At 27.2% G+C, this 26312-nt stretch overlaps 1 protein-coding gene across 3 annotated transcripts; it reads right to left on the bottom strand.

Moving 5' to 3' along the window:
- Positions 1-9418: 9418 nt before the first annotated feature.
- On the bottom strand, positions 9419-12048 carry LOC107613905 (uncharacterized). Of its 3 annotated transcripts, none has more exons than XR_015896031.1 (2): positions 10893-12048; positions 9419-9924 (listed from the first exon to the last, which is right to left on the bottom strand). XR_015896031.1 is itself a non-coding variant. In XM_016316095.3 (1 exon), exon 1 carries the CDS (start codon positions 11866-11868, stop codon positions 11065-11067), a length of 804 nt encoding a protein of 267 aa, XP_016171581.2. In that variant the 5' UTR covers positions 11869-12048; the 3' UTR covers positions 10820-11064. The 3 variants fall into 3 exon arrangements, 1 of the variants encoding a protein (XP_016171581.2); XR_015896032.1 differs by having other exon boundaries at positions 9420-9896; XM_016316095.3 differs by lacking the exon at positions 9419-9924 and having other exon boundaries at positions 10820-12048.
- Positions 12049-26312: the final 14264 nt, after the last annotated feature.

Below are 26312 nucleotides of genomic sequence, written 5' to 3'. Positions count from 1 at the left end.
ATGTTGAATTAATGATTATTGAACTTGATTATGATGAATGATGGTAATATGATAATGATGATTGATTGTGTAAATTGAAAAGGCGTGGTGATGATATAAATAATGTTGAAATTGATGATTTGGTAGTGTGGTTGTAAAAATGTGATATATTGATGTTGATGTTGAAGATGATGAGGTGTGAAGAAAAATGTGGTAAGTTTGGTATATTGTGATATAAAGGGTGATATTTGGTAAACAATAGAGTTTGGAATGGTTTGGTATTGTTTTGGTTGAATTGAGATATGAAGGTTGGGAAAATTGGTAATTTGGGAATAATTGGTAAAAGCGGATTTTTGGTGAACTTTGTCTGATCATAACTTTTGTCTTGATTTTCAAAATCTGATAAAACTTGTCTAGAATTAAAGATATTTAAAAACCCTTTAAATTGATATAAAGTTTGTGAAATTTGAAATTTTGTAGAGGGAGTTATGATCATTCAAAGTTGGTGTTAAAAATATGAAATTCTGCAGAGTTGCAGAATTTTGTGTTTTTTGATATGTGCGCACGCACAGCCTTGTGCGAACGCACAACCCTATGAAAATTTTGATATGTGCAGACGCACAGACCTGTGCGCACGCACAGGCAGAGAAATGCCTTCTGCTGGCAGCGTTAGCACAGTTTGTGTACGCACACATCAACGAAAAATTGTGACCTGTGCGCACGCACACGTCGGGAAGGGTCGTCTGTTGGGGGCGCTAGCACGCCCTGTGCGAGTGAACATACTTTGTAAATTTTGACACCTGTGCGTACGCACACCCCTGTGCGTACGCACACATTTTAAAACGCTCCAGAGCGTGCGCGCGCACATCCTTGTGCGGCCGCACATGCCCTGTTTCTCAAATTTTTTTTTTTGTTTTCAACTATTCTACCTTCCCAACAAGGTTGTAAGATTCTCTAACACCATTTTTGGACTCTTGGGCCTAGTTTTGAATATTTAAAACATGGAAAACAATTTAATGGATTTATATGATATTATTTGGAAAACTTAGAAGATGGAGGTCTAGGTTTCGGGTGTACTAGGGATGGTTTGATGGTATGTGACGAATAGTTGATGTATGAGATGAGAATTAAGGAACTGATAAGTTCGAAATAGAAATATGAATTGACAGTGTTTGAGATGAGTCGAGGACTAGAAAGGGTGATGAGGAATCACTGATGTGCTGAAAATGTTTTCTGAAAACCACTGCTGTATCATTTTGATATTGAGAATATGAGACGTTATGCCCCCGGTAGGGGCTGCGGTTGGATCCCGCCTGTCGAGGTAGCAGCGGCGGCGTAAGGGCGGTGGTTCGTCTCGCTTGCATTGAGATGTGAGGTCGGAGGCAAGAGTATCCCGCTCGCATCCCTTCGGATCATCAGAGTGTGCAGACACAAAACCCTGGACAGTGATCCGAGCACTATATCTAGGGGGTTCCCAATAATGATTCCGAAGGGCGACATCTCCATGGAGATGTATGTGTCGGGTTGGCAGTTGAATCGACAATGTGATATCATAGCCAGTAGGGCAGACATTCATCATATGCATTTTCTATCTGATTGTATGCTTTGACTACTTGAAATGGCTTGCCTATTTGTATAACATGTCTAATTGTTAATTGAATTAATTGCCTTCTATGCCAATACTTGTGATTTACTTGCATTGTATATTATTTGTGTTTTCTACTGGGATTGAGGAGGTTCGGAAGGCGGTGACAATGGATCACATGGAGGATCGGTTGGTGAAGGCTGTGGGACAACGGTGTTTGGTTAGAGTAGAAATCCCTTAAGATAGATTACCCGGTTTATTTATGTTAAGGTTTATATTTTATGCTTAACTGTTTTAGTATGCCTTAAGTTTGAATCTTGTGATGAATATGGAGCTTAAGATTGCCTTTGGCGTCCCGGGGTCTTATATCCTACATCACCGGGCACTGTTACCATACTGAGAACCTCCGGTTCTCATACCATATTTCTGTTGTGTTTTTCAGATGCATGTCGCAACCCACCTCGGTGAGTTGTCTGGTTGGTGATAGAAGCGGAGGATCCGGACACTTCTTTTGAGTCATGTTGGGTTATTTTGTATATGTCTCTCACTTTTGTATTTTGTTCTGCCTAGAGGCTTGTATTTGAGAGAACAAAATTGTATAAGCTATTTTTAACTATGTCTGGTTCTTTTAGTCTATATATAGCTAGCCGGCTTAAACTCCGCGAGCTGTGGCTAGTTTCTTACGATATTATATACTTAACTTTTGTTATACTGTATCTATTTCTTGTATCTTAAGTTAGAAGCTTCGTTAGTACGTTTTGCGCTTTTGAAATCCTATTTTTTAGCTATATCCTTCATCGGGCTTTTAGATTATACTATTCTTTCTATATATATATTATGTATGAGTTTAGAACTGTCGTAATCTCTAATTAATCTTTGCTTTACGACGTGAGGTAAAGCTTAGGCTAATTAAGGTGTTACAGTATGGCCATGGTTAGGTGGGAGGTGGTGCAAGCTCCCAAAAGGTTTGGCAGATTGGGAGTTGGAGATGCCATGGTGCGTAACACAGCTCTTCTATTTAAGTGGTGGTGGCGTTTTTCGAAGGAGGATTGCCCTTTATGGAAGAAGGTGGTCTGCTCTTGTAATAACATGAACCCGAATGTGCTCCTGTCAACACAGGTATTACCTGTCCGGGGAGGGCCCTGGAAGGATATTTGCCATATACAGTTCAAGGATCAAAAAGTAAGACAGAAGATGATTAATGGGTTGTCTATAGAGATTGGTGATGGTAGAGAGACTCGGATATGGGAGGATGTTTAGCTGCGTGGCGGTTCTCTAAAAGATCAATATTCGAGGCTTTTCTTAGTTTCAAACCAAACATGATCCGTTATAGAGGATTGTGGGTTCTGGGATGGGTTAGAGTGGAGATGGAACTTCAAGTGGAGGCGAGAGTTATTCCAATGGGAGTTGGATTTAGTGAACCAGCTGCATGATACTTTATGTCTGGTCAAGCTTGCTTATGATAGAGAGGATAGAGTTGTGTGAAAATTTGATAAACAAGGTATTTTTTCAACTAACTCTTTTGTGCAGGTATTGCAAGAGAAAATGATTCCGAAGGATATAGCGAGTTACAGCTTTACTAGGACAGTTTGGAAAGGTCTAGTTCCACCGAGAATTGAGCTGCGTGTCCGGTTTGCTTTGACTGGACGGATCAATACGAAGGAGTGGCTGAGTCGGCTTGGGGTGGTTAATCAGGAAGATGTTGTATGTGTGTTATATAATAAAGGAGTTGAATATGGTCACCACTTGTTTCTTGGTTGTGATTTTTCTTGATAGGTTTGGTGTGCATGGTTGTCATTTGTTGGAAGGTAATGGTTGTGCCCAAGGACACTAAAAGAACATTTTCAAAGTTTGACTGAGCTACCAACTCGTAAGGAGGAACGCAAGAGATGGATGATATATTTCTGTACGATTATCTGAAATATTTGGCTAGAAAGAAATAGAAGGATTTTTCAGAATAAAGAAAAGGGGATTGATGATATTATCCATCAGTCATTCATAAATTATAAGGAGTTGTTTGGTGTGGATCCTTTTTGTTGTTGATGGCAATGTCGAAGATGACAGGGGGATATCTTATAGTGTTTTTTTCTGTGGGTGCTTTCTTTTATTTGTTTTAAGTTAGTTCTTTTTGTCTTCTTATGCTCCACTTGTTGTGTTAATTTTTTTTTCCAAAAAAAAAAGTGACCTCCATATTTTTTTTAGGTCTTTAACTAATTTTAGAAACTTTTATGCCTACCTTAGAACTGTCGCTTTTTAATTTGAATATGGAAGCAAATGAAGTGTTGGACTCGCGTATGGGGAGGAGGGGTGCTTCACCTCGTTGTAGGATCAGAGGAAGCAGAATTCGGACCTTGCGAGTTGTGTCCCTCAAAATGTAAAAAAAATTATCCAGAACAAGAAAAACGGAGGGTCCGAATTCCACATTTTAGATTTCAAATTCCATCAGCTGCAAATCGGACCATGCTATTTGTGAAGCAAAATTTCATGACCAAAGAACTCGCATGGTCCGAGTTGTGTACTCTGAGTTTTTTTAATTTTTTTAACACAAATTGGACCCTCCGATTTATGTACTCTAAATTTTTTTCAAACTTTTTAAACACAAATCGGAAGGTCCAATTTGTGTACTCCCACAATTTTAAAAAATACCAAAAATTACCATGTTAAAGTATATCACTCATTTTGCTTCCATATCAAAATTTTTTAGCCTAAAACTGTTGTTGAAAAAATAGGCATTAAATTTTCAAGGATCGGCTTTCAGCTAAAATGAGAAATTAAAGATGATTTACCCGTTGTAACTTAGTTATATTTTGTAATTCAATTATACGCTATAAATCCGCTATAATTCAAATACTAAAATTTCTGTAAGATAAAATTTTTGAGGATCGAAAAATTAAAAAAGATCTACCCATTATAACTTAGTTATATTTTATAATTCAATTACACGCTATAAATTCACTATAATTCAAATTCTAAAATTTCCGTAAGATATATTCTACAAACTAATGAAAGGACTTCATTACCATTGATTACAGATTCATAATTGATAAACGGCTATGAAATATACGTAATTAGCCTATAAAATGACATAAACACAAAAGACATAGGTATGTTGAATGAATCCATTCTCTTTGATTTAAACAAATATTTCATATCCTGATTTGAAGATCGAAGTGTCTTGTACAATATACTCATACTCCATGTTTTTCCACAACTTAAGGTATAACTCTTCTTACTTGAAGGTCTTGAGTTGAGAGTAATCTGAAAAGGACAAGCTATATAAAAAGCTCAAGCCAAGCTACACAAGATTAGAAAGAATAAACATTGAAGACAAAATTATCAAAAGGAGAAGAAAAGAAAAAAAAAAAAGAAAATTATAAGAAGAGGAATGCTAGGAGGCCAGCAACTTTTGTGTTTTATAACTATCAATTGGCCATCAATAGTCTTTTTAATGGTGTGAGATTAAATCTAATAGTGGGAGATCACTCACTTTCCTTTTGATGGTTAAGGCTTAGTTTGGTAAAGCTTTTACTTTTTAAAAGTAGTTTATAAAAGTTAATTTTTAAAAGATAGCTTTTTAAAAGTGGTAGCATTTATGGTTGGTAAATCAAATTAAAAATTGCTTTTAATAATCACAAGTAACAACAATTGCATTTGTAAAATAGCTTTTAAAATTTAAAAATACTATAATAGACATAAATGCAAACATTAAATTTGAAAATTAGTTAACATATAAGGTTATATTAGACTTTTAAATTTTGAAAAGCACAAGCCAACTTTGAAAAACTCTATCTTAGGTGCTTTCAAAAGTACCCCGATCTTTTAAAAACTGCAAGCACAAGCACATGATCTTTTTTATTTACCAAACACAAAATGAGGAGCTTGAGCTTTTAAAAAGCACAAGCACCTCTTCGAAAAGCTTTACTAAACCAAGCCTAAGTGCTGATCATAAAACACAAAAATTACTGACCCCTAAACTTTTCCTTATAAGAAATACGAGAGAAAAAGATAGTAGAATTGAAAACATTACCGTTACCAACACCAACTCATAGTGTACCGCAATGAAGAATTTAAACCTCTAAGCACAAAAGTAGATTAAATAAAGTTCAATTTTCTCTTCCGGTTTGTGTAACTAAAATTTCTTTAACGATATACATAGATAATAATTAGACATCATATTATAAACCACCTGAATATATTATTTTCCAAAGGGAGGTGAAAAAAAAAGTGTCACACGACAAAAACAGATGAAAAATGCAAAACAAATTAACATGTCATTACAAGCTACATTTGTATGACGAAATTTAAGAAAATCAGAGTTCTGCTGGAAGCAAGATTTGAAATTAAAACTCCAAAGTGGAAAGACTGAGTTTTGTAATCTTGGTAAGTACAGCTCACATGAAAATACTTCCAAAAGAGAAACAGGGGTGTGAGTTGTGTTTAGATTTTTTTTTTTTTTTTGGTATAATCATTCTATTAGCAAGAGAACATGTATAATTAATTAATATTTTTTAATCTCGTATTTGTCTTCTATTCAAGTTAATATTAACATTTTTTATTTTTTATTATAAGTGTTGCTTCCTTATATTACTCATTTTAATTAGGTTCATTTTAAATATGAAAAAATATAAGTAGACAATGAAAATATTAAACAATATGAATAATAGATATATTGGATGTTTAATTCACTATGTGTGAAGATGATTATCCTAGTATTAAAATTTAAGTGAATAATTTAGAAGTATAGTATATTTTTACTTTATTGGACCAATTTTAGAACCTATTATTTACATTGTTTACAAAAGTCGTTATCTACTTAACAAAGTTCTTTAAATATTTACTTTTGTATATAATGTAAGATGAATGGTAAAATGTTATATATAAAAACAAATATCCAGGATTATTGCAATTTAATTGAAAATTTAGTAGCAATATAAAGACTAATAGAATTATTAAACATATTTGTTATGTATAAAAAAATGAGCATGAAAGAATTAAAAATATAAAAATAGTAATTACAGAAGATTAGGGATTATAACTCCACTTAAAATACATCCATGCTGTATTCAGATTTAATATTGAAACAATCATAGCTCCTTAAATAAATTCATACCGACAAATTTTCAGGAAAAAAATATGTAATAAAATCATGTCTAGCTAAATTAAGTGAACTTTTCGGATAAAAAATATACTCTCATACTCTCTATTTAAAGCGCCCATCAATTCTGTCTCTAAGAAGATGACATAACCATAAGTCCATAACATGTTATGTTTAAAACAAATATATAAATTTTAATCCAAAATAGAAAACATCACAAACTTACCATCTTTTAAATCTCGTACTATATTATTTACAGCATGTCTATTTTTTTTAGAAAAAGTATAGCCTACTACCAACATCTTATCTTATCTGTTAATTTATTACTAATAATAATTAATTATTATATTTTAAACACATATATAAAGAGATACATTTAAAAAATATATTTATAAAGACACTTCTATTAAACACAATCATAAAAAAAATATTTTTATTAGACACATTTACAAAAACACTTCTATTAAACATAATTATAAATAAGAGTTATCAGAAATTGGTAGAAATATTATTGGTAACGTAGCGAGATTGATTTTTTTATCATCAAAATATTCTCATTTATATGTCTCTTTCCCACTGCTCAAACTGCAATCTAATTGGAGGATCTGTTTCCGTCTTTGTCACAGATTTCATGGTACAAACGAATGAGAAGTTGCCACAGTTTAAGGTACGAAAGGGGCATATCAATTAATAAAAATTAAACATAATTATAGTGATCTTAAAGAAAATAAACCCTAAAAGTAGTAGTAACTTTCCCTCTCAGTAACAAATCAATATAACTCCACCAACAAACATGACCCAAGGGACTAAGGAAGGGTTAGGAAGAAAAAGAACACTAAACCATACCATTAGGAATTAATACTTTGATTTTTTGCTCTTTATGTCAAGCTTATTGCTTACTAGCTAATTGACTAATTCAAATGATTAATTATTAACAGATTATACTAAGACATTTAAATAAAAAAGGTCAAATTAACAACTCAAATATATAATATAAATTCTATTCTCTTATAGAAATAAATAAAAATACCCCAAATAGATTCCCAAATTTTTTTTTGTTCGATACTTTAATTTTCAATAAATTTTAATTATTAAATTATTTTTTATTTTTTTATTTCGTACATCGAACAATCTTTACATCAAATGATTTATCTACATAGATAAATTAATTTTAAAATTTTAAAATTTTAAAGAAATTTTATATTTATATTAAATAATAATAGAAACTAATCTGTCTATAAATTTAAAATTAAAATTTATTTAAAAAATAAATATCATACTAAAATTTTCCTAAAGAATACACAAGAATTACGTATCCACAAAATTTAATTCTTATAATCATCACTATCTTAACATATACCACTAATAAATTAATAAATACTAATTTATTCTCATGTTTATAGTATTTCTAATATGAAGAATAATAATTTATCAAAAATAGTCAAAATAAATTCTTTTAATTTCATAATCAGCAGTCTTAATCTAAATTTTCTGAATATTTTAAAAAGAAACAAAATATATATAAAAAAATCCAATTACTTAAATAGTTTAAATATATACGCTTTTTAAATATATACACTTTTTATTTTTAATATTAGAAAAACGTATTTTATTATATTATAAAGATAAAAGTGTATCACAAAATTGTAGAAAACAATTAAAAAAATCTAAAAAACAGATTTCGGTACTAAAAATTTAAAAGTTAAATTTATGTTTATAATTTTTTTATTCTCCTAAAATCAGAAATTTGATAGTAAGACTTATGTATCCGTAATCAGACCGTGAAATATAATTCTCATATTTTCTATCTCCACATTAAAAAAAATAAGAGAAAATTTCACCCCATTCCCTCCCTTGCGAGATGCTAAAATAATACTCTTTTCCTCTCTATTTATAAAATGTACATTTTTCTCCTTTATAACTTTTAAAAAAACCTATTTTTTAATCTATTTTAAATTTTTTGTATTAAATAATGTTAACTTTATCTTTTTTTTAATTATTTTTTATAAAAATATTTTTAACAAAAAATTTATTTTTTTATCATTAAATTTTACTTACCAAAATACCATTTAATAAATTATTTTTATTGATTAAATTATATTTTTACTAATATTTTTTAAAAAATTTAATAATTATTTTTTTTAAATATCCTTCAATAATTTTTTAATAAATTATAATTTTACTAAAATTTTTGTTAATAATTTTTTATATTTTATTATTAATTTTTCAATATCAATGTATATTATTTTAACATTAAAAGAAAAAATCTTACCATTATTAATATGTATAACAATTAATATATATTAATATTGAAAAATAATCTTATTAAATAATTTTTAATATTAAAATAATATATATTAATATCAAAAAATTAATAGTAAAATATAAAAAAATTGTTAACAAAAATTTTAGTAAAATCATAATTTAATAATTAAAAAATTATTGAAAAGTGTTTTAGAAAAAAATAATTTAATTATTAAATTTTTTTTAAAATATTTTATTAAGAATACAATTTAATCAATAAAAGATAATTTATCAAAAAATATTTTGATGAGCAAAATTTAATGACAAAAAAATAAAATTTTTGCTAAAGGAGATTTTTATAAAAAATAATTTATTTTTTCTTGAAAAATGGATAAAGTTAATATTAGTTAACACAAAAAATTTAAAATGGATTAAAAAGAATATTTTTTAAAAGTTATAATAGATGAAAATATATATTTTATAAATAGAGAGGGGAAAAGTGTCATTTTATTATCTCGCATTGAAAAGGTGTAGAATTTTCTCAAAAAATAAACACCTAACCTACCCATAACAGTACACATTATGTTTGTCCATTCCAAAAAAAAAATTAGCCAAATATATAACTCATAACTAGATCTCCATTATTGGGAGATAGATATCTATTTTATAGTAGACATTAAAGTTAAACCCATCAGGGTTGTTGAGGTGAAAAACCAAAAGGGTTACTTCTCTTGGTTTGTAAGTGCTACAAGTTAGTTTAATAGCTCATGGTAATTGGGGAAATTTCTATCGCAATTGATAGGACCTCAAAAAGTGTGTCTATTTTTTCTTTCCAATCGCTAAAGAGTGGTTGAAATCTGGGGAAGTCACTTACCAGAAGCTATAACATAGGAAGCTAAGAACGAAGCTTTCATCTTTCTTCATATTCTCATTCTCTATTCCCATGGAATAAGCAGAGGAGGAGTCAGCAGCACTTGCTACTAGCATCTGCTTCTGGTAATTGCTTTTTGCTTATTAATAACTAAGAAAAAAAATATAATAACATATATAAATCTGACACTGATGACAAGGAATTTTACTTAATTAAAGACACCAAAACATAATTTAAAAAACAAAAGTATATTATGCATGCTTTGCTCAGATGCAGCTACGTGATGCAATCGCAGACTCGTTAAGAGGTTAATGGTGCCGTATTTTTATACCTTTTCTTTTTCGAACAAATAAATACAAATATTTCTAATTTTCTATTACTATTACTACCCAGTAACCAGTGACCACATACACATCCAACAACCACACAAATTAAACAGCGTTTTTATTGTGTCACAGTTTTCCCTTCAATTCAAAATCCACCTGTCCCACCTAGCTAGCTACCCCATCTCTCGCATCTTTTTCCATGATCTCATAGCTTTCTTCTCATGCAATTTTTTTTTACATCAATCTCAATAAATTTGAACTTTCAATCTCGCTAAATTTAAATTTTCTGATTTTTTTTTTTCATGTATAGTTCAAATTTCTGTATGTGCTCGTTTATCATTCAAGTGCACAGATCATCACCACCAGGGTAACAACAACAATAATAATAAAAATCAATTAAGGAATACAAAAGAAACAAAACAATAATCCAGATTTAAAGAACGAAGATATATATAATTATTGAATCCTATTCTAATTTCATGATCCACTATCCACTATCAAGCTAATTAACTAACAACTATATAAACAATACTCCAGGACCTACCCCTTCTTCATCTTATGTAATCGAGCGAGTTAATTAACAAGATCTGATCTATATAAAGCAATCAAGTATAAGGATAAGCAACACACAGCATAATTAGCCACAAAATTAACAACAGAAAAAGGTTTAATTAAGTAGCTACTGAAATGGAGCGGTGAAAATTGGTCATGGTAGCAAGTTAACCAACACAACAAAACAAAACATATATTATATATTAAAATTACAGATTCACGCAGATTAGTAGCTAGTACCTCACCAAACGCAAATTACGCATTTAATTTACAGTTATACAGTGTCGAGCAAGCAAAGCCACTTTAGCCCTCGCCACCACCAAGACCAAGGGTTTCAAGATCAAATCCCAAAACCGCAACTCAAACGGCACCGTTTTTCGTTCTTTGCGCGTTTTTCTTTTCGGTACCTGAATTACAAGGCCAAGCTCAAGGTAAGTGCAGCGTTAACGTCTAATTTCCATGCAAATCCAGAACCGTCGATTATTCTCCAAACATCACAGGGAACCGTCAGATCAGTGTTGCTATCTTCTCTCTGCACCCGTACCCTGCACGTGAACCCACCGCAGTACGGTGCACTCGCAACAGCTGCAGAAACAACGTTCGTCACTAGCCACACTCTTCCCTTTCCCTCGTCACAACCACTACCACCAACCATTCCGTTAAACGCGCCGTTTGTCCACGTCACGTTCCCGTAACCGTCAGATATAAAACCCGGACACGTGTCTTGACTAAGCTTCACTTTCATCGTCTCCTCGTTCGAACTTCCTCTCTCCTTTTGCCACGTGTCCGTCACACACTCCACAGTCAACACCACTACCGATCCCTTCGCCGGTGACGTTGGCTCGCCGAAACCAAACCATGACACCGGCACGGCGTCCTCCTTCACCACCGGAAGTATATCCTCCTTCGGATCCGGAGTCTCCGGAAGCAACGGCAGAGTCACCGCTGGCGACAACGGCGAAACTTTAGCCGAAGCCGACGCTGCGGTTTTCCTCCTCCGACGGTTGCTTCCGCTTCCGTCCTTTGTGTACTTTCTTTTGGCTACTCTTCCGGCGGATCTGGAAAAAGCGTCGCCGCTCTCCGATGAAGAACCGTCGGAACCGGCGACTGGCTTAGGAGCTATAGGACGAAACCTAAGCATTATCTTCTCCATTTTGGACATATCGTAAGCACCGGTTGCATATCTCGTTACACAACAACCACCTTTACCTCCCATTATCAGTGAGTTCTTCCTTTTCTTTTTCTTTTTTATTTCTTACAATTTTTTTTTTTTTTTTATATTTCTTTTTCTGTTGAAAACTGTTACGAGAAAGCGATGAAAACTGAAAAAAAAAAAAATTCAGAGAGAAAGAAAAAACAGGGAAATGTAGAGAGTAGAGTTCATTTGTGAGCACCTAAATGCAAGGGTTTGGGGGAAGAGGAGGGATAACTTTATAGGAGGTTGAAGACTTGATGGGTGTGAGTCACGTGAGAGGCACGTGAGAAGGGGTGGACGTGGCGGGTGTGAAAGGGTGCATGGAGCACGTGGGCGAATAGAAGAGCGTCGTTTTGGGTTCCCATAATGAGATGGGGGGATAGGCGCCAAGTGGACGGCTTGATAACGACACGAATCTCCCTCCAATTTCTGTTACGTCACTTTAGATTTTATCTGCCCCCTTATTTGTGTACTCTCCAATCTCTATATTCTTTTTTTCTTTTTTCAGTATTGATTCTTTCTTCTCTTGTTTGGATTGGTGAAAAATAATGAACATTATTTATTCTTAATTAATTAGAAGAAAAAATGAGATTGTGAAAAAATAAAGAAATGAGATAAAATATTTCCCCGACCATATATATAGATATATGATTTGGATAACGAATGAGTGTATTTGTGTTAATATTTGAATTTAATTTTACTAAAAATCAAAATTAAAACTTTATTTATTATTTTTAAAAAAAATATTATTTACATATTAAAATTAGTCATTTAAATTAGTTGTTATATATGTATTTGTATATATATATTTTAAAATATATTTTATATTTTAATATAAAACTAACATAGTTATTAGTTTTTAGTCATACTTTAATTTACTGTCGAAAAAGTACAAAATTACTACTTTATGGTAGCAATTACATTAACTATTAGAAGGGGTGAAGTGAATTAAATTTGGTGGGACTAAATGACAAATAAATATGTGGATTAAATTAATAAAACAACAAAGATAAAAATTGTTTGAGTTTATTTAAATGGATTTAATTCTTAGACACTAAAAAATAATCGATTCAATTCGACTTAATTCACCAAATATTTAGGGTAATAATATTTAAGAAATAGATATTTTTATTTGTATTTTGATAATATTACTTTTTTCTATAAATTTAATTTATTCAAATATGTAATGTGAAAAAATTATGGATCATGTGTGAAGCGATATTATTGAAAATAAAAATGGTAATGCCATTTCACTAATATTTGCTTAGTAATTTAGTTGTTGTAATCATTTGAAAAGCAAATATGCAATTTTAAAACTTTGCTTTATATATAGTTACAATATCTAGCGGATAGACTACACTAAAAGCTAGAACCAAAGGACATATTTAGGGATGGCAAAAATAATCCTATTGAATTGAGTATATTTAGGAATTAATTTTTATGGAGATAAATAATAGGGTAAAGTATTAAATTGGTCATTTATGTTTGAGCGTAATTTTGTTTTGGTCTTAAAAGTTTAAAGTATTTTATTTGAATTCAAAAAAGTTTTATTTACCTTCAATATAGTCTCACCGTGAGGTCAAAATTAAATAATTAATGAAATGTCCTACATGACAGTAGTACAAGAACAAGATCGATAATTTAGAAAACAAGTACAAGATCCAAAGGCACAAAATCAGCCGTGGAAACATTAATACATTTATTTATCATTTTCCTTAGTTCTATAGAAAATATTTCATTTAAATTGTAAAAAAAAATAATAAATAAATATATTGATGCATCCACGATTTATTTTGTGCCTCTGAAACTTGTACTTATTCTCTAGATTATCGACCTTGTTTTTGTACTGCTATCGTGTAAGACATTCCGTTAATTATTTAATTTTGACCTCACGGTGGAACTATATTAAAGCTAAATGAAACTTTTTTGAATTTAAATATGACACTTTAAATTTTGAGGATCAAAACAAAATTACGCCCAAAGAAACCAATTTAATATTTTACCCTAAATAATAAAAAATTCGATTAAGCTCCTATGAAAATAGAGATAAACAATGTAAATAGGAAAAGAAATTTCTACTCTATGGAGACCGATGCAAAATTATAATATAATTCTTGATTTTATCTATATAAAATTATAATTCTAGTTACTACTGATATTGGTAATATAAAATCTAGACATTATTATAATAAAAGTATGATAGACAATACATGAATAATTTTATATGATTTAAATGGTTTTAACCTTAAAATGATATGGATGGATTTTTATGTTTATATTTTAAGTTAAAATATATTTTGCTATATTTATTATTTTGTGTGCTTTTTTTAGATTTTTTCTTTTAGTAAATTAGTATCCACATATATCTGCGATATGAATGCAACAACTTTTTTTTTTTTTAAATTAGGAGTGAGACTTAAATTTGCAACTTCTATATAAACATGAAAAGACTATGTCATTTGAGATATAACTCGTTGACAATAAATTTGCTTAAAAACATAAGAGAGTTTATATAACAACATATGTAAGAGGGAAGAAAATAGTAAAATTGACTAAATATTGAGCCATCAATACTAGGCATGGAAATAGGTCAGTCATTTTTTTTTTAGTGCTGAAAATAAAAACAAGAAAAAGAAAAATAAAAAGTCTAAGCTAAATCACGTTGCAATAGGTGCAACCAAGTCTCAGAACAGGTTGAAGTCAAATCCTCTGATCACAGTTATTTTGAACCCCAAATTTAGCCATAGTATCTGCAATCTTGTTGGCATGATGAATAAGAAAGAAACTAAGATCAATTTATAGACCAATCTTGTTTGCAATCTTGTTGGCATTACGATACCTGAAGTTTTTAGTTGGAAGAAAATTTTAAAGACTTAGCCATAAAAAGATTCTAACCTTCTTTAGAATCTTCAATTTTCACAAGAATTTTGCTAGAAAGTTAATGAAATATTTATACAATTTATATAATAGGTTATTTATTTAGCCTAATATGAATTAAAAAATGAACATTTAGGATAAAATACTACTAATTTCTCAAATACAATACACTCATACTATCCAGAATAACTATCCGAGTACCAAGAATAATAAATATGATATCTGAATCGAATATTCCTAAACCTCATTGTATACATTGTACAGATACTCCATTGACTCTCTGTTTATAGACCGATCAAAATTAACATATTGACTAAACAACCAATCATATATCCATTCTTAATTTTATACTCCATATTTGATAAGCCTTTCTAAAACCAACTTGAATCCTTATCACTACACCGAAAAAAAAAAAAAAAATCAAAACTATGAATAATATGCATGAGTTCAGTACCTAATATTCAGTCAAACATGCTAAGTCTACGTTATAATCATTGAGGCAAAACCTAATCTATCACGTATTAAAGACTTTATTTTCATCCTAACCTGACTTGTTTGAGAAGTTTGGCTCGACCTGATGAAGCCAGATTAAAAAACACATTAAAATGAAAAATATCAAAACTTTTTAGCATGCCATCAAACTTATGCTTTATTTTAAGTCGAGTAAAATAGGTTAAACCTTACAAAATACACAGGTCTAGAAATATGCATCTAAGTTAATCATCATCATGGATAAAATACTATATAATTTATTATATATTGCTATATTCTAATCATCACGTTACGACATTTATAAATATACGGAAATGTTTGGTAACAAAAGAATATTAGATAAAAACAGTCATAACTTTTCTTATTTAGCATTCATTAATTGTTGCGACAATTAATGAATATTAAATAAAGCAAGTTCCGGCTGTTTTTTTTTTCTCCCTAGCATTACCCATAAATATATTTATTCATTACGATGTATAAATGACTTACTCAATATGGTGGTTAAAAGATAAGAGATAAGTTTAATGATAATTAACTATCAATCTTTATTCAAATTCTAACAAATTAAAGCCATATAATTTTTAAATATAAAAGATTATTATTTACAAATATATACATAAACAAGCTTGTTTACAAAACTTCATAAATTTGATGAAGAACCTAAATAAATAAATAAATTTTTACAAAAAAATTGACCATGACTTGTTTATTAAACAAGTCAAGCCTAATATCGATAAATTTATAGGTTCTTAATAAGCTACCTGACTTGTTTCTATTCATAATTATGACAAATTAGATCGAAATTCTGAAAATTAAATTAAAAAAAACAATAAATAAAATTAACCCAAATTTTACAAGTTTCAAACAAGAGAATTGATCAAAATTTTTAAAGATTTATAGGTTAAAAACTGCCACGAAAAACAATGAAGATTTTCGAGTTACCAAAATTGCAACGGTTAGAAACCATCACAAAAATAATGATAAATTTTGTGTTAACAAAGGACAGTGGTTAGAAAGTACCGCAATAGTTGGTTTAGCGGCAGTTATATCAAGAGTTGTATGTTGAAAATTGTCACACTTTTTTCAACATTTTATAGGATGAAACTTTTTCAAGCACCATTAAACCGTTTAATGACAATTTGCAAAATTCCTAAAAAAACCGCTGCTATCAGCTGGACCAGTTGTAGCGACACACCAAATAAATGGCATCTTTCTAATTCAATATAATTATTTTATCTATGACTTCTTTATATGGTAGAAATTCTGGTGTAGTCGACTTTACGTAAAGTTAATACCTGAGTGTCGTTAGATAATTTGACTGATTTGACTAAATTTTTATCTAACAATTCTCAAATATCAACTTCATGTGCAGTCGACTTCACCTGAGTTTTCACCTTTTTATATATATATACCATGCTCGTTGATGGAGTTATTTCATGGGTAAAAAACAGAAATAAGCCAAGGGAGAAAATAATTTACGTGAATAAGCCAAAACGAAAACTGTTTCATGAATCCACCAACGCACATATATATGTAGTTCGAACCAGCTTGGTTCGAACTCCATTTCTACATAATTCGAACCAGCTTGGTTCGAATTATATACAAACACATGCACACACATAATTCGAACCAGCTTGGTTCGAATTACACACAAACACACGCACACACTAATTCGAACTAGCTTGGTTCGAATTACACACACAATAATTCATGGTATAATTCGAATTATACTGTTAAAAAATTAATAATTTATTAAAAAAAATTATTAAAAAATTTATTAAAAAATTAATAATTTAAAAATTAAAAAAAAATATATTTTATTTTATACGTTAAAAAAAGCTAACAAAATATTTAATTACGAGACTTCTTTAAAATATTAATGAGCTATCAATTCGAATTCCATACAATACTTTTCTGTCCATTTTTAATAGTTCATGAATATTTTTTAATAAATTTTTTTAAATTATACTACAAAAAATATTTTATCCTATGCAAAACAATTTAAAAAAAATTGCTTAAAAAATGTTAGGAGTACTATAAAAATTTGTAATGTTATAATAACTTAGGTAAATACATGCATGTGCTCAAATTTTAAATAAAATACTCTACATAGTCAATTATAATTTAAAAATGAAAGAAAATATTTTATTCCATACAAAATAATTAAAAAATATATTTTATTCTATACAAAATAATTTTAAAAAATGGTTTAAAAGATGTTATGAGTACTATAAAAGTTTGTAATATTCTAGTGATTTAGGTAAATACATGATAAAAATATTTTTTCTTTAATTTTTAAATTATTAGTGACTATGTGGAGTATTTCTTTAATGTCCTAAGTCATTAGGACATTGCAAATTTTTATAGTACTTCTAACATCTTTTAAGCCATTTTTTAAATTATTTTGCATAGAATAAAATATTTTTTGTGGTATAATTTAAATAAATTTATTAAAAAATATTCATGAGCTATCAAGAATGGGCAGAAGAGTATTGTATAGAATTCGAATTGCTCACCATATAATTTGAATCAGAGTAATTCGAACTTCCCTCTGCGTAATTCGAATCATGTAATATCTCACCATATAATTTAAATAATTTTATTAAAAAATTATCATGAATATTTTTTAATAAATTTATTTAAATTATACCATAAAAAAATATTTTATTCTATGCAAAATAATTTAAAAAATTGCTTAAAAGATGTTAGAAGTACTATAAAAATTTGTAATGTCTTAATGACTTAAGACATTAAAGAAATACTCCACATAGTCACTAATAATTTAGAAATTAAAGAAAAATATTTTTATCATGTATTTACCTAAATCACTAGAATATTACAAACTTTTATAGTACTCATAACATCTTTTAAGCCATTTTTTAAAATTATTTTGTATAGAATAAAATATATTTTTTAATTATTTTGTATGGAATAAAATATTTTCTTTCATTTCTAAATTATTATTAACTATGTAGAGTATTTTATTTAAAATTTGAGTACATGCATGTATTTACCTAAGTTATTATAACATTACAAATTTTTATAGTACTCCTAACATTTTTTAAGCAATTTTTTTTAATTTGTTTTGCATAGGATAAAATATTTTTTGTAGTATAATTTAAAAAAATTTATTAAAAAATATTCATGAACTATTAAAAATGGACAGAAAAGTATTGTATGAAATTCGAATTGATAGCTCATTAATATTTTAAAGAAGTCTCATAATTAAATATTTTGTTAGCTTTTTTTTAACGTATGAAATAAAATATATTTTTTTTAATTTTTAAATTATTAATTTTTTTAATAAATTTTTTAATAAATTTTTTTTAATAAATTATTAATTTTTTAACAGCATAATTCGAATTATACCATGAATTATTGTGTGTGTAATTCGAACCAAGCTGGTTCGAATTATGTAGAAATGGAGTTCGAACCAAGCTGGTTCGAACTACATATATATGTGCGTTGGTGGATTCATGAAGCAGTTTTCGTTTTGGCTTATTCACGTAAATTATTTTCTCCCTTGACTTATTTTTATTTTTTATCCATATTTCATTGTAATTCTTAAAGATGAATTTTAAATATAATATAATCACATTACAATATAATAATAACATTTCAACACGAGAATATGCAATGGGGGATTATTCTTGAAAATGACATTTGCCAAGGTATATATGTGGAATTCTGATTTGGAATATATTTTGCATTGTTTTTTCTTTTCAATGTTGTTGATAGCGTATTCCACTTCCTAACCAATTATCCAATACTAAATTGGCACATGAAGCTTAACACACCAATATTTTGTTACGGAAAATATTAAAAGCACAATCAAAATTTATTGTTTTTTTAATTATTAGCAATTAGTTAGTAATTTTTAAAAATATAAAAAAATATATTATTAAATTATTAGATTAAAAAATTAAATTAATAATAAAAAATAATAAATTATACTAATTTTTAAGTTTTTTTATAAAAAAAGTTTTAAGTATTTTAAAAATATAGATCATTTTAGTAATTTTAATTAATTAAATCTTAAATTTTAAATTATAAATTTTATAATTAAAATTGAAATAAATAAAATGACCAAAATTACTAAAATACTAATAATTTTGATGCATGTAAAATATTTTCTATATTATATTCGTGTACTCTAAACCTGAATCCTAAACTCTCGTATATTATATACGTATACTAGCTAGTTACCACATAGGTTACAAGTACAATTCATCTACTAATTTATTCATTTTTTTTTTACCAAAGATATGAAATTCGAATCCGCAACCTCTTAATTGAGTATGGAAAGATTATACCAATCCATCCATTATTGCATGAAATGACAAGCGTTATTATTATTATTATTATTTTCTTGCACAGCATATATACAATGACGACCAATGTAAGTGAATAATTAGAGGAGTTTTTAAAATAAAAGATGAAATAGACAGGGACAATGTGTGAGATATATATTGATTGTAATATTGAATGGTATTTTGATTTGATTTGATCAAATAATTTAACTGAAAAATGACACTAGCTGTGATTCTAATGGCTGTTTGTCTATTCTTCTTGTATATTGGTTCTGACATTAGCTTGGGCAGCAACTTTTCTTTTCTTTTGTTTTTTAAATGATTTAGTAAAAATAAAGTAATAATTATTTTAATTTCTTAATTTATTTGTAAAAAATACATATATTAATTATAATTACAAATTATATTATTTTAAATTAAATGACTTATATAAAGTTGATCTCATTTATTGTTATAAATGCTAAATTGAATAAGTCATAATTACTTTTGATTTGGAATTAAATGAGAATAAAATAAGATATTATCTTTTTGTTCTTTAGATAATTATCTTTTGGATTTTAGATATATTATCTTTTGGATTTTAGATACTATTTTATTTGGGTTTTAGGGTTTAATAGGTGTCATACTCAAATATAAATAGTATCTTCAGGGTTTCGGTCGCTAAGATACCAAAGCCGCCTTTATTGCTCTTTCCCCATCAAAAGAGTTGTAATTCAGCTGTCTAGGAATACAGAATGCTTTATTTGAGAAAAATCGAAAAAATTACAAGATCCAAATCTATCCATCAATTTTTAACTTTTATAAGTAAAGATATACTTCTACATTATAATATATTTTTATGATTTAATATAAATGATATGAGTTAATAAAATAATTTATTCCAACATCTACCCCCACAAATCTGAGGGTTTATTATCAAACTATAATGCAAATAAAAGTTGACCAAACCAAGCTGTCAAGCCACTAGAGAGTGGGCTAGTGCTAGTTAGTGAGAGATTTAAATAATATGTGAATCTAATTTTACTAATTTAGATTCATTACTGAGAATATTATTTAAAATATTCAAAATATAATGTATGGTTGGACGTAAGTTTTTTTTTATCTGAACATTTTGTCATAGTTCTAAACACATTCTAATACTATCATATATTCATATTAATATTCAGATTTATTTAATCTCTTAAATTAAGATTAAGTCAAATTAATTCTCAATATTTAATAAAAAAATTCAGATAAAATGCAAGAAAAAAAATTGTGATAAAAAAATATTTTATTAGTCAAGGAGTGTAAGTCATTTGTAACCATTAGTTTTGATTGTGTTTTCTTTTCAGCTGCATCTTTAAATAATAATAATTAAAACATAACTATTTTGAGTCTTTATTCAAAGATAGTTATTGTGATAAATTTCATATATTAGTAAAAAAATGAGATTTTATTCAAAAACACGAAACGCGCATCGTTTTACTTTAATTATATTAGAATGATATACTTTTACTACTATATTATTGCTACTAACATTTTATTATTGTTTTTTATAAATTTTTATTATAAATAGTTGTTTTAAATATCATTTTTAAATCAATTTTATACTTTGAAGTTTGAAGAAATAATTTTACTAAGCATACACAATAAAAATTATTTAAATAAATAGTTTTATATTTTATTTAAAGTAAAAAAAGTCATTTTATTGATTGAGTTTTCAAAATTAGTAAAAAATAATAATTTTCAATTTAAAATATTTTAAAAGAATGGAAGATATTTAATAAATATTTTTAATATATTGAATATTTGAAATTTTCAACTATTAAAAGTTTAACAAATATTTAAAAAAAAAAAAAGTAGTGGAATATATCTTTCAATTTTTATGTTGATGTGACTACTGAGTAGTGCCGTATGATTTGAATAGAATCTAAGCAAATATAAAATCCAACAGAAATCGCCTGCCTTATTCGAATAAGATGAATGCATTTTTTTTTTTTCTTTGTGACTAGATGAATGCATATGATTACTCGAGTAAACTATTTAAATTACCCACAAAATATTCTGTTGTTAATATTATTATAGCTTCATGAAGAACTCTGAAAATAAAATTACTAACAAAAGGAAAAAAGAAATTAAATCATGCACTATATACCTTGAAAGTTTAATTTATTTGACAAATCTACAAAAATGGACAGTTTTGTTTTTCATGTTAATTTTAATTTGCACCAATATATTATTTTATGGGTAATTTTTGTACCTTATTTTTGTTATCTACTGTTTATTTGTTTCTTTATAATCGGAATGGAGAATACTAAGAGGTCAATATTTTAAATAAAAAATGAATAATTAAATACAAGACAAATATAAGAAAAAAATATTAGTCAACTAATAATTTTTATTAAATATTAATTTTAATAACTATAAAATTATGAAGACTTTATTTATATCTATTTTAAACTATTTATATGAGTGATGTTATATGTATAAATATTTTTGTAATAAAGTCTAATTATATTGATACAAACCTAGTGAAAAAAATTGCAGGTATAGACATATATATCATTTTTTTTTGTGCTTTTTGCATTACATAAATTTTTGTTAGAGAGCACAAAAACTTATTGATATAACACACAAAACTTTGTACATAACACAAACCTATCGATACAGTATACAAATTTTTTTATATAGCACACAAATTTTTGCTGCGAATGTGCTTTGTTAGTTGGGTGATCAATCAATGTTCTAGCTATATAATCTTCCAAAAATTTTTGTATTACAAATCAAAATTTATGTGTTATATACCAAAATTTTTGTGTTATATATATACCAAAATTTATATGCTCTACATATTTCATTGATAGGGTATATAAATTTTTGTATATAGTAGATAAATTTTTACATATAACACACAAATTTTGCTGTAAATATATTTTGTTTATTAAGTGAGTTAATGTTCTGAATATATAATCTTTTTAAAAATTTGTGTGCTATACATCAAAATTTATGTGTTATATACCAAAATTTTTGTGTTGTATATCAAATTTTATTTGTGCATATTTCATTAGTTGGGTATCAATGGTCCTTTAAAAATTTTTGTCCTATATATTAAAATATATGTGTTGTGTACTAAAATTTATATGTTATGTATCAAAATTTTTATACTCTAATTTTCTTAATATTTATAGAAGAAAAAGAATATGAAAACGACAAGCACAATGATAATAATAATAAAAGAAAATAAAAAGAAAAAAAAGAAAAAAAATAACAATAACAACATTAGAGAAAAAAAAGAAAAAAATCAACAACATCAAAATAACAATGATGATGATAAAGAAAAAGAAAAAGAAATGCTCATGTGTATAGAAAAGAGGAAAAGAAAAAAATGCTTGTTATAAAAAAGAGATTAAAAACTTAGTTCAAAACATACTAAGACACTTAATATTTGTCTATTTATATATAAAAATTATCTAAATTTTCTTTTTAGTTCTAAAATAAAAAGATTACAAAACATGTACCGTTCATGATTTTTAATAACTCATTTTTTATACTTAAAAGAAAATAAAAATTGAACTCTACTATATATCATTGTTTCCACTTTTTTCTATACTAGATATATATAACCTTATACCACCCTAATTAACGAACATTTTTGCAATATTATGTTTACTTTCAACAACATTTAGAACTTGTTTAAAACGTTAGGAATTAAATTTTTTATTTTAAAATAATTAAAAATAAATAATTTAATTTTTTTAAAAATTTTAATTTTAATTTTTTTATTTATAAATTAGATTAAAAAGAGTTATTTTTAAATTAATTATCACATTTTTTAAATTTAATATGTTAAATGTCAAAAATATTTTTATTTCTAATTAATAAAATAAATTTGTCAAGAATAAAATTATAAAAGAAAAAAATTTAATTTATATAAAAGTTAGAGCAATATTATATGATAAATAATAATTTGTACTTATATTTACATACATTTTGTTAGGGGTGTCCATGGATCGGATCCGATCCGCATATCCGCGGTGTTTATCCGAATCCGATCCGAAAATTGCGGATATGGATCCGATCCGCAAGGTTTTCGGATCGGATCGGATCGGATCCACACACTAATCAGATCGGATTGCGGATTTTGTGTTGGTATCCGCATATCCGCGTATCCGCAAAAATAAAGAAATAAATAAATAAAATATTCTTTTTATGTTTTATTTTAACTAATAATTATCATATATGTTAAATTATTTTAATTTATTATTCAAGAAAAGTATGTTTAATATTATTTTAAGAGTAAACATATTTAAAAGAATAGAAAAAATAAATTTTATTGATATTTTTTTAATAAAAATAAGCTTTTAAAAATATTTTTGTATTTTGCGGATATATCCGATATCCGATCCGCAAATGTGCGGATCGGATCAGATCGGATCTAACCTTAAAAACTGCGGATATTGGATCTGATCCGATCCGATGATTGTAGTGCGGATCGGATCGAAATTTTGGCCATATCCGATCCGATCCGATCCGCGAACACCCCTACATTTTGTACATAAAAAATATATAATTTGTATCTATATTTATTAGAATTTTACACAAATAAATTAATACAGTTACGCTCACATTTTTCAAAATTTATACATATAAATTAATAAAATTTATTTGTTAAAAATAATTTAATATTTGTACTTATTAAACGATAACTAAAAATACTAAAAGTTATTAGCCCGGTCCCAAAAATTTTTCTAAAAGTTATTACAAACTAATAAATTAAATTCTATTTTAGTAGTATATTATAATTATTCTAAATCACACCATTAAGCTTTGAATAAAAATAAATTATTTTCTTAAAAAAAAAACCAATCTTTTATTCTTTTCTTGTATTAAATGATTTCAAACAAACTTCTATTATTATATTCATGGTGAGTGCCGTCCACCCCATAATTCAATAATAATCGTCATGTGAATTGATACCACATATAATAAAAAGTATTAGAAATACTTTAATTAATACATTGCATATTGTATGCTAGAAAAAAATACTATTTATATATTAAATATTTTTTATATTTGTATAAAAATATAATTATTACTACTGAATTATATATTTTTAAATTATTTTTTAATTAGCAAAACAAAGCAAATTTATATTTAATTATTAAAAAATATCTATGTCAAAATCTATTTATTATAAAAAATGTATACGTTGTAACATTGTTATAGATTAAATTCTAAGGTAATTCTTTATTATTTTAGTGCTTTAAATTTAAAATTATTTATATTAATCTTCGAGATTTAGTTTTAGATATTATATTAGTTTCTAAATCTTTTTTAATACTGAATCAGCTAACTAAGTATTGAGTTAGTCCTGACTTATCACGTTGAACATAAGCTTAAACAATATTGTTTCGTTCTGATACTTAAATAAGACAAAAAAAAAAAGAAGAACGAAGAATTTATATAATGTGCAAATCATTATATTTTTCTTTTTATTCTCCAAAACAATCTTGTTTTTATCTTGTCAATGAGTAATAGCTCAAATGACATAGTCTCTCCATACTCAATTAAGAAGTTGCGGGTTCGAGTCTCCTATCTTTGGTAAAAAAAAAAATCTTGTTTTTATCTTATTTAAGAGTTAAAATAAAAATACGTCATTCTATCTTGTGTCTAACATGACAAGTCAAAAATAATTCAGCATTTTATTCGTTAACTCAACTCTAAAAAAAATCATAGACTAATATTGTGTTTGAAATTAAATTTCAAATACCACTATAATAATTTTTAAATATAAAAAATTCAAATAATAAAAATTGTAAATATCAAAAATTATTATAAAAATATAGTCCATGGTTATACTATATAAATATAATCGTACTTAAATACACAAAAAATTTACCATGATCACATAAAAAATTAAGATAGCTTAATCTTAATTACCCTTTTTGACCAAGCAAAGCTAAGAGAGGTGCGGCATTAATGCCATCCACTTCCGCTTTGAAAAATAAAAAATAAAAAACTCTGAAACCTATTCATTGTTAACCAATCACACCACTCCCAACCCATGTGAGTTTTGAGAGTGGAAAGCTACAAAGTTTGAAAATAGAAAGCAAATACTAAAAAAAGCAATAATGTTCCCGAAACAAGAGTTAGGGTTAGGAATTAGGATTCCTTTGTCGTACGAACACACCTTGCCCAATCACATAACTCCAACACATCCCATTTCTTAATCATTGCAATCTTTGGACGCAACTCCTTTGGCCTTCTAGAATCACTCCACGTATACCTACTTTTCCTTCTTTTTAAATTATAACCCTCTTTTTTTCATAGGGATTAATTAAAAAATTATATTAAAACATTAACCAATTTAGATTAGTTTATTAGTTAGGTTACTAGTCTGTTTAGATAAATATTAGCGGTTTAAATTTTATTTTATATATATAATAATTTATTGATGGTTTAATTACTCTATTTGTTCATATAGTTTTGTAAAATTTTTAATTAAGTTTTTATACTTTTTTTTAATTAGGTCTCTGTACTAATTTTTTTTAATTAAGTTCCTCTTAGTAGTAATTGGCTTAATTTTATAAGGACCCAACTAAAAAAAATAGTTTAGAAACCTAAATAAAAGAAAAAAAAGTATAAGGACCCAATTAAAAAAAATTTTAGTACAAGGACTCAATTAAAAAAAAATATAGAGACCTAATTGAAAATTTTACAAAATTATAAGGACCAACAGAATAATTAAACCTTTATTTATTTATTTATTTTTTACCAAAGATAAGAGACTCGAACCCGTAACCTCTT

Source organism: Arachis ipaensis, chromosome B8, assembly GCF_059453495.1.
Source record: "Arachis ipaensis isolate K30076 ecotype BB chromosome B8, ASM5945349v1, whole genome shotgun sequence".
Taxonomy (NCBI): Eukaryota; Viridiplantae; Streptophyta; class Magnoliopsida; order Fabales; family Fabaceae; genus Arachis; species Arachis ipaensis.
Note: the sequence above shows the minus strand (reverse complement) of the source record. Positions and strands in the feature narration are given on the sequence as shown.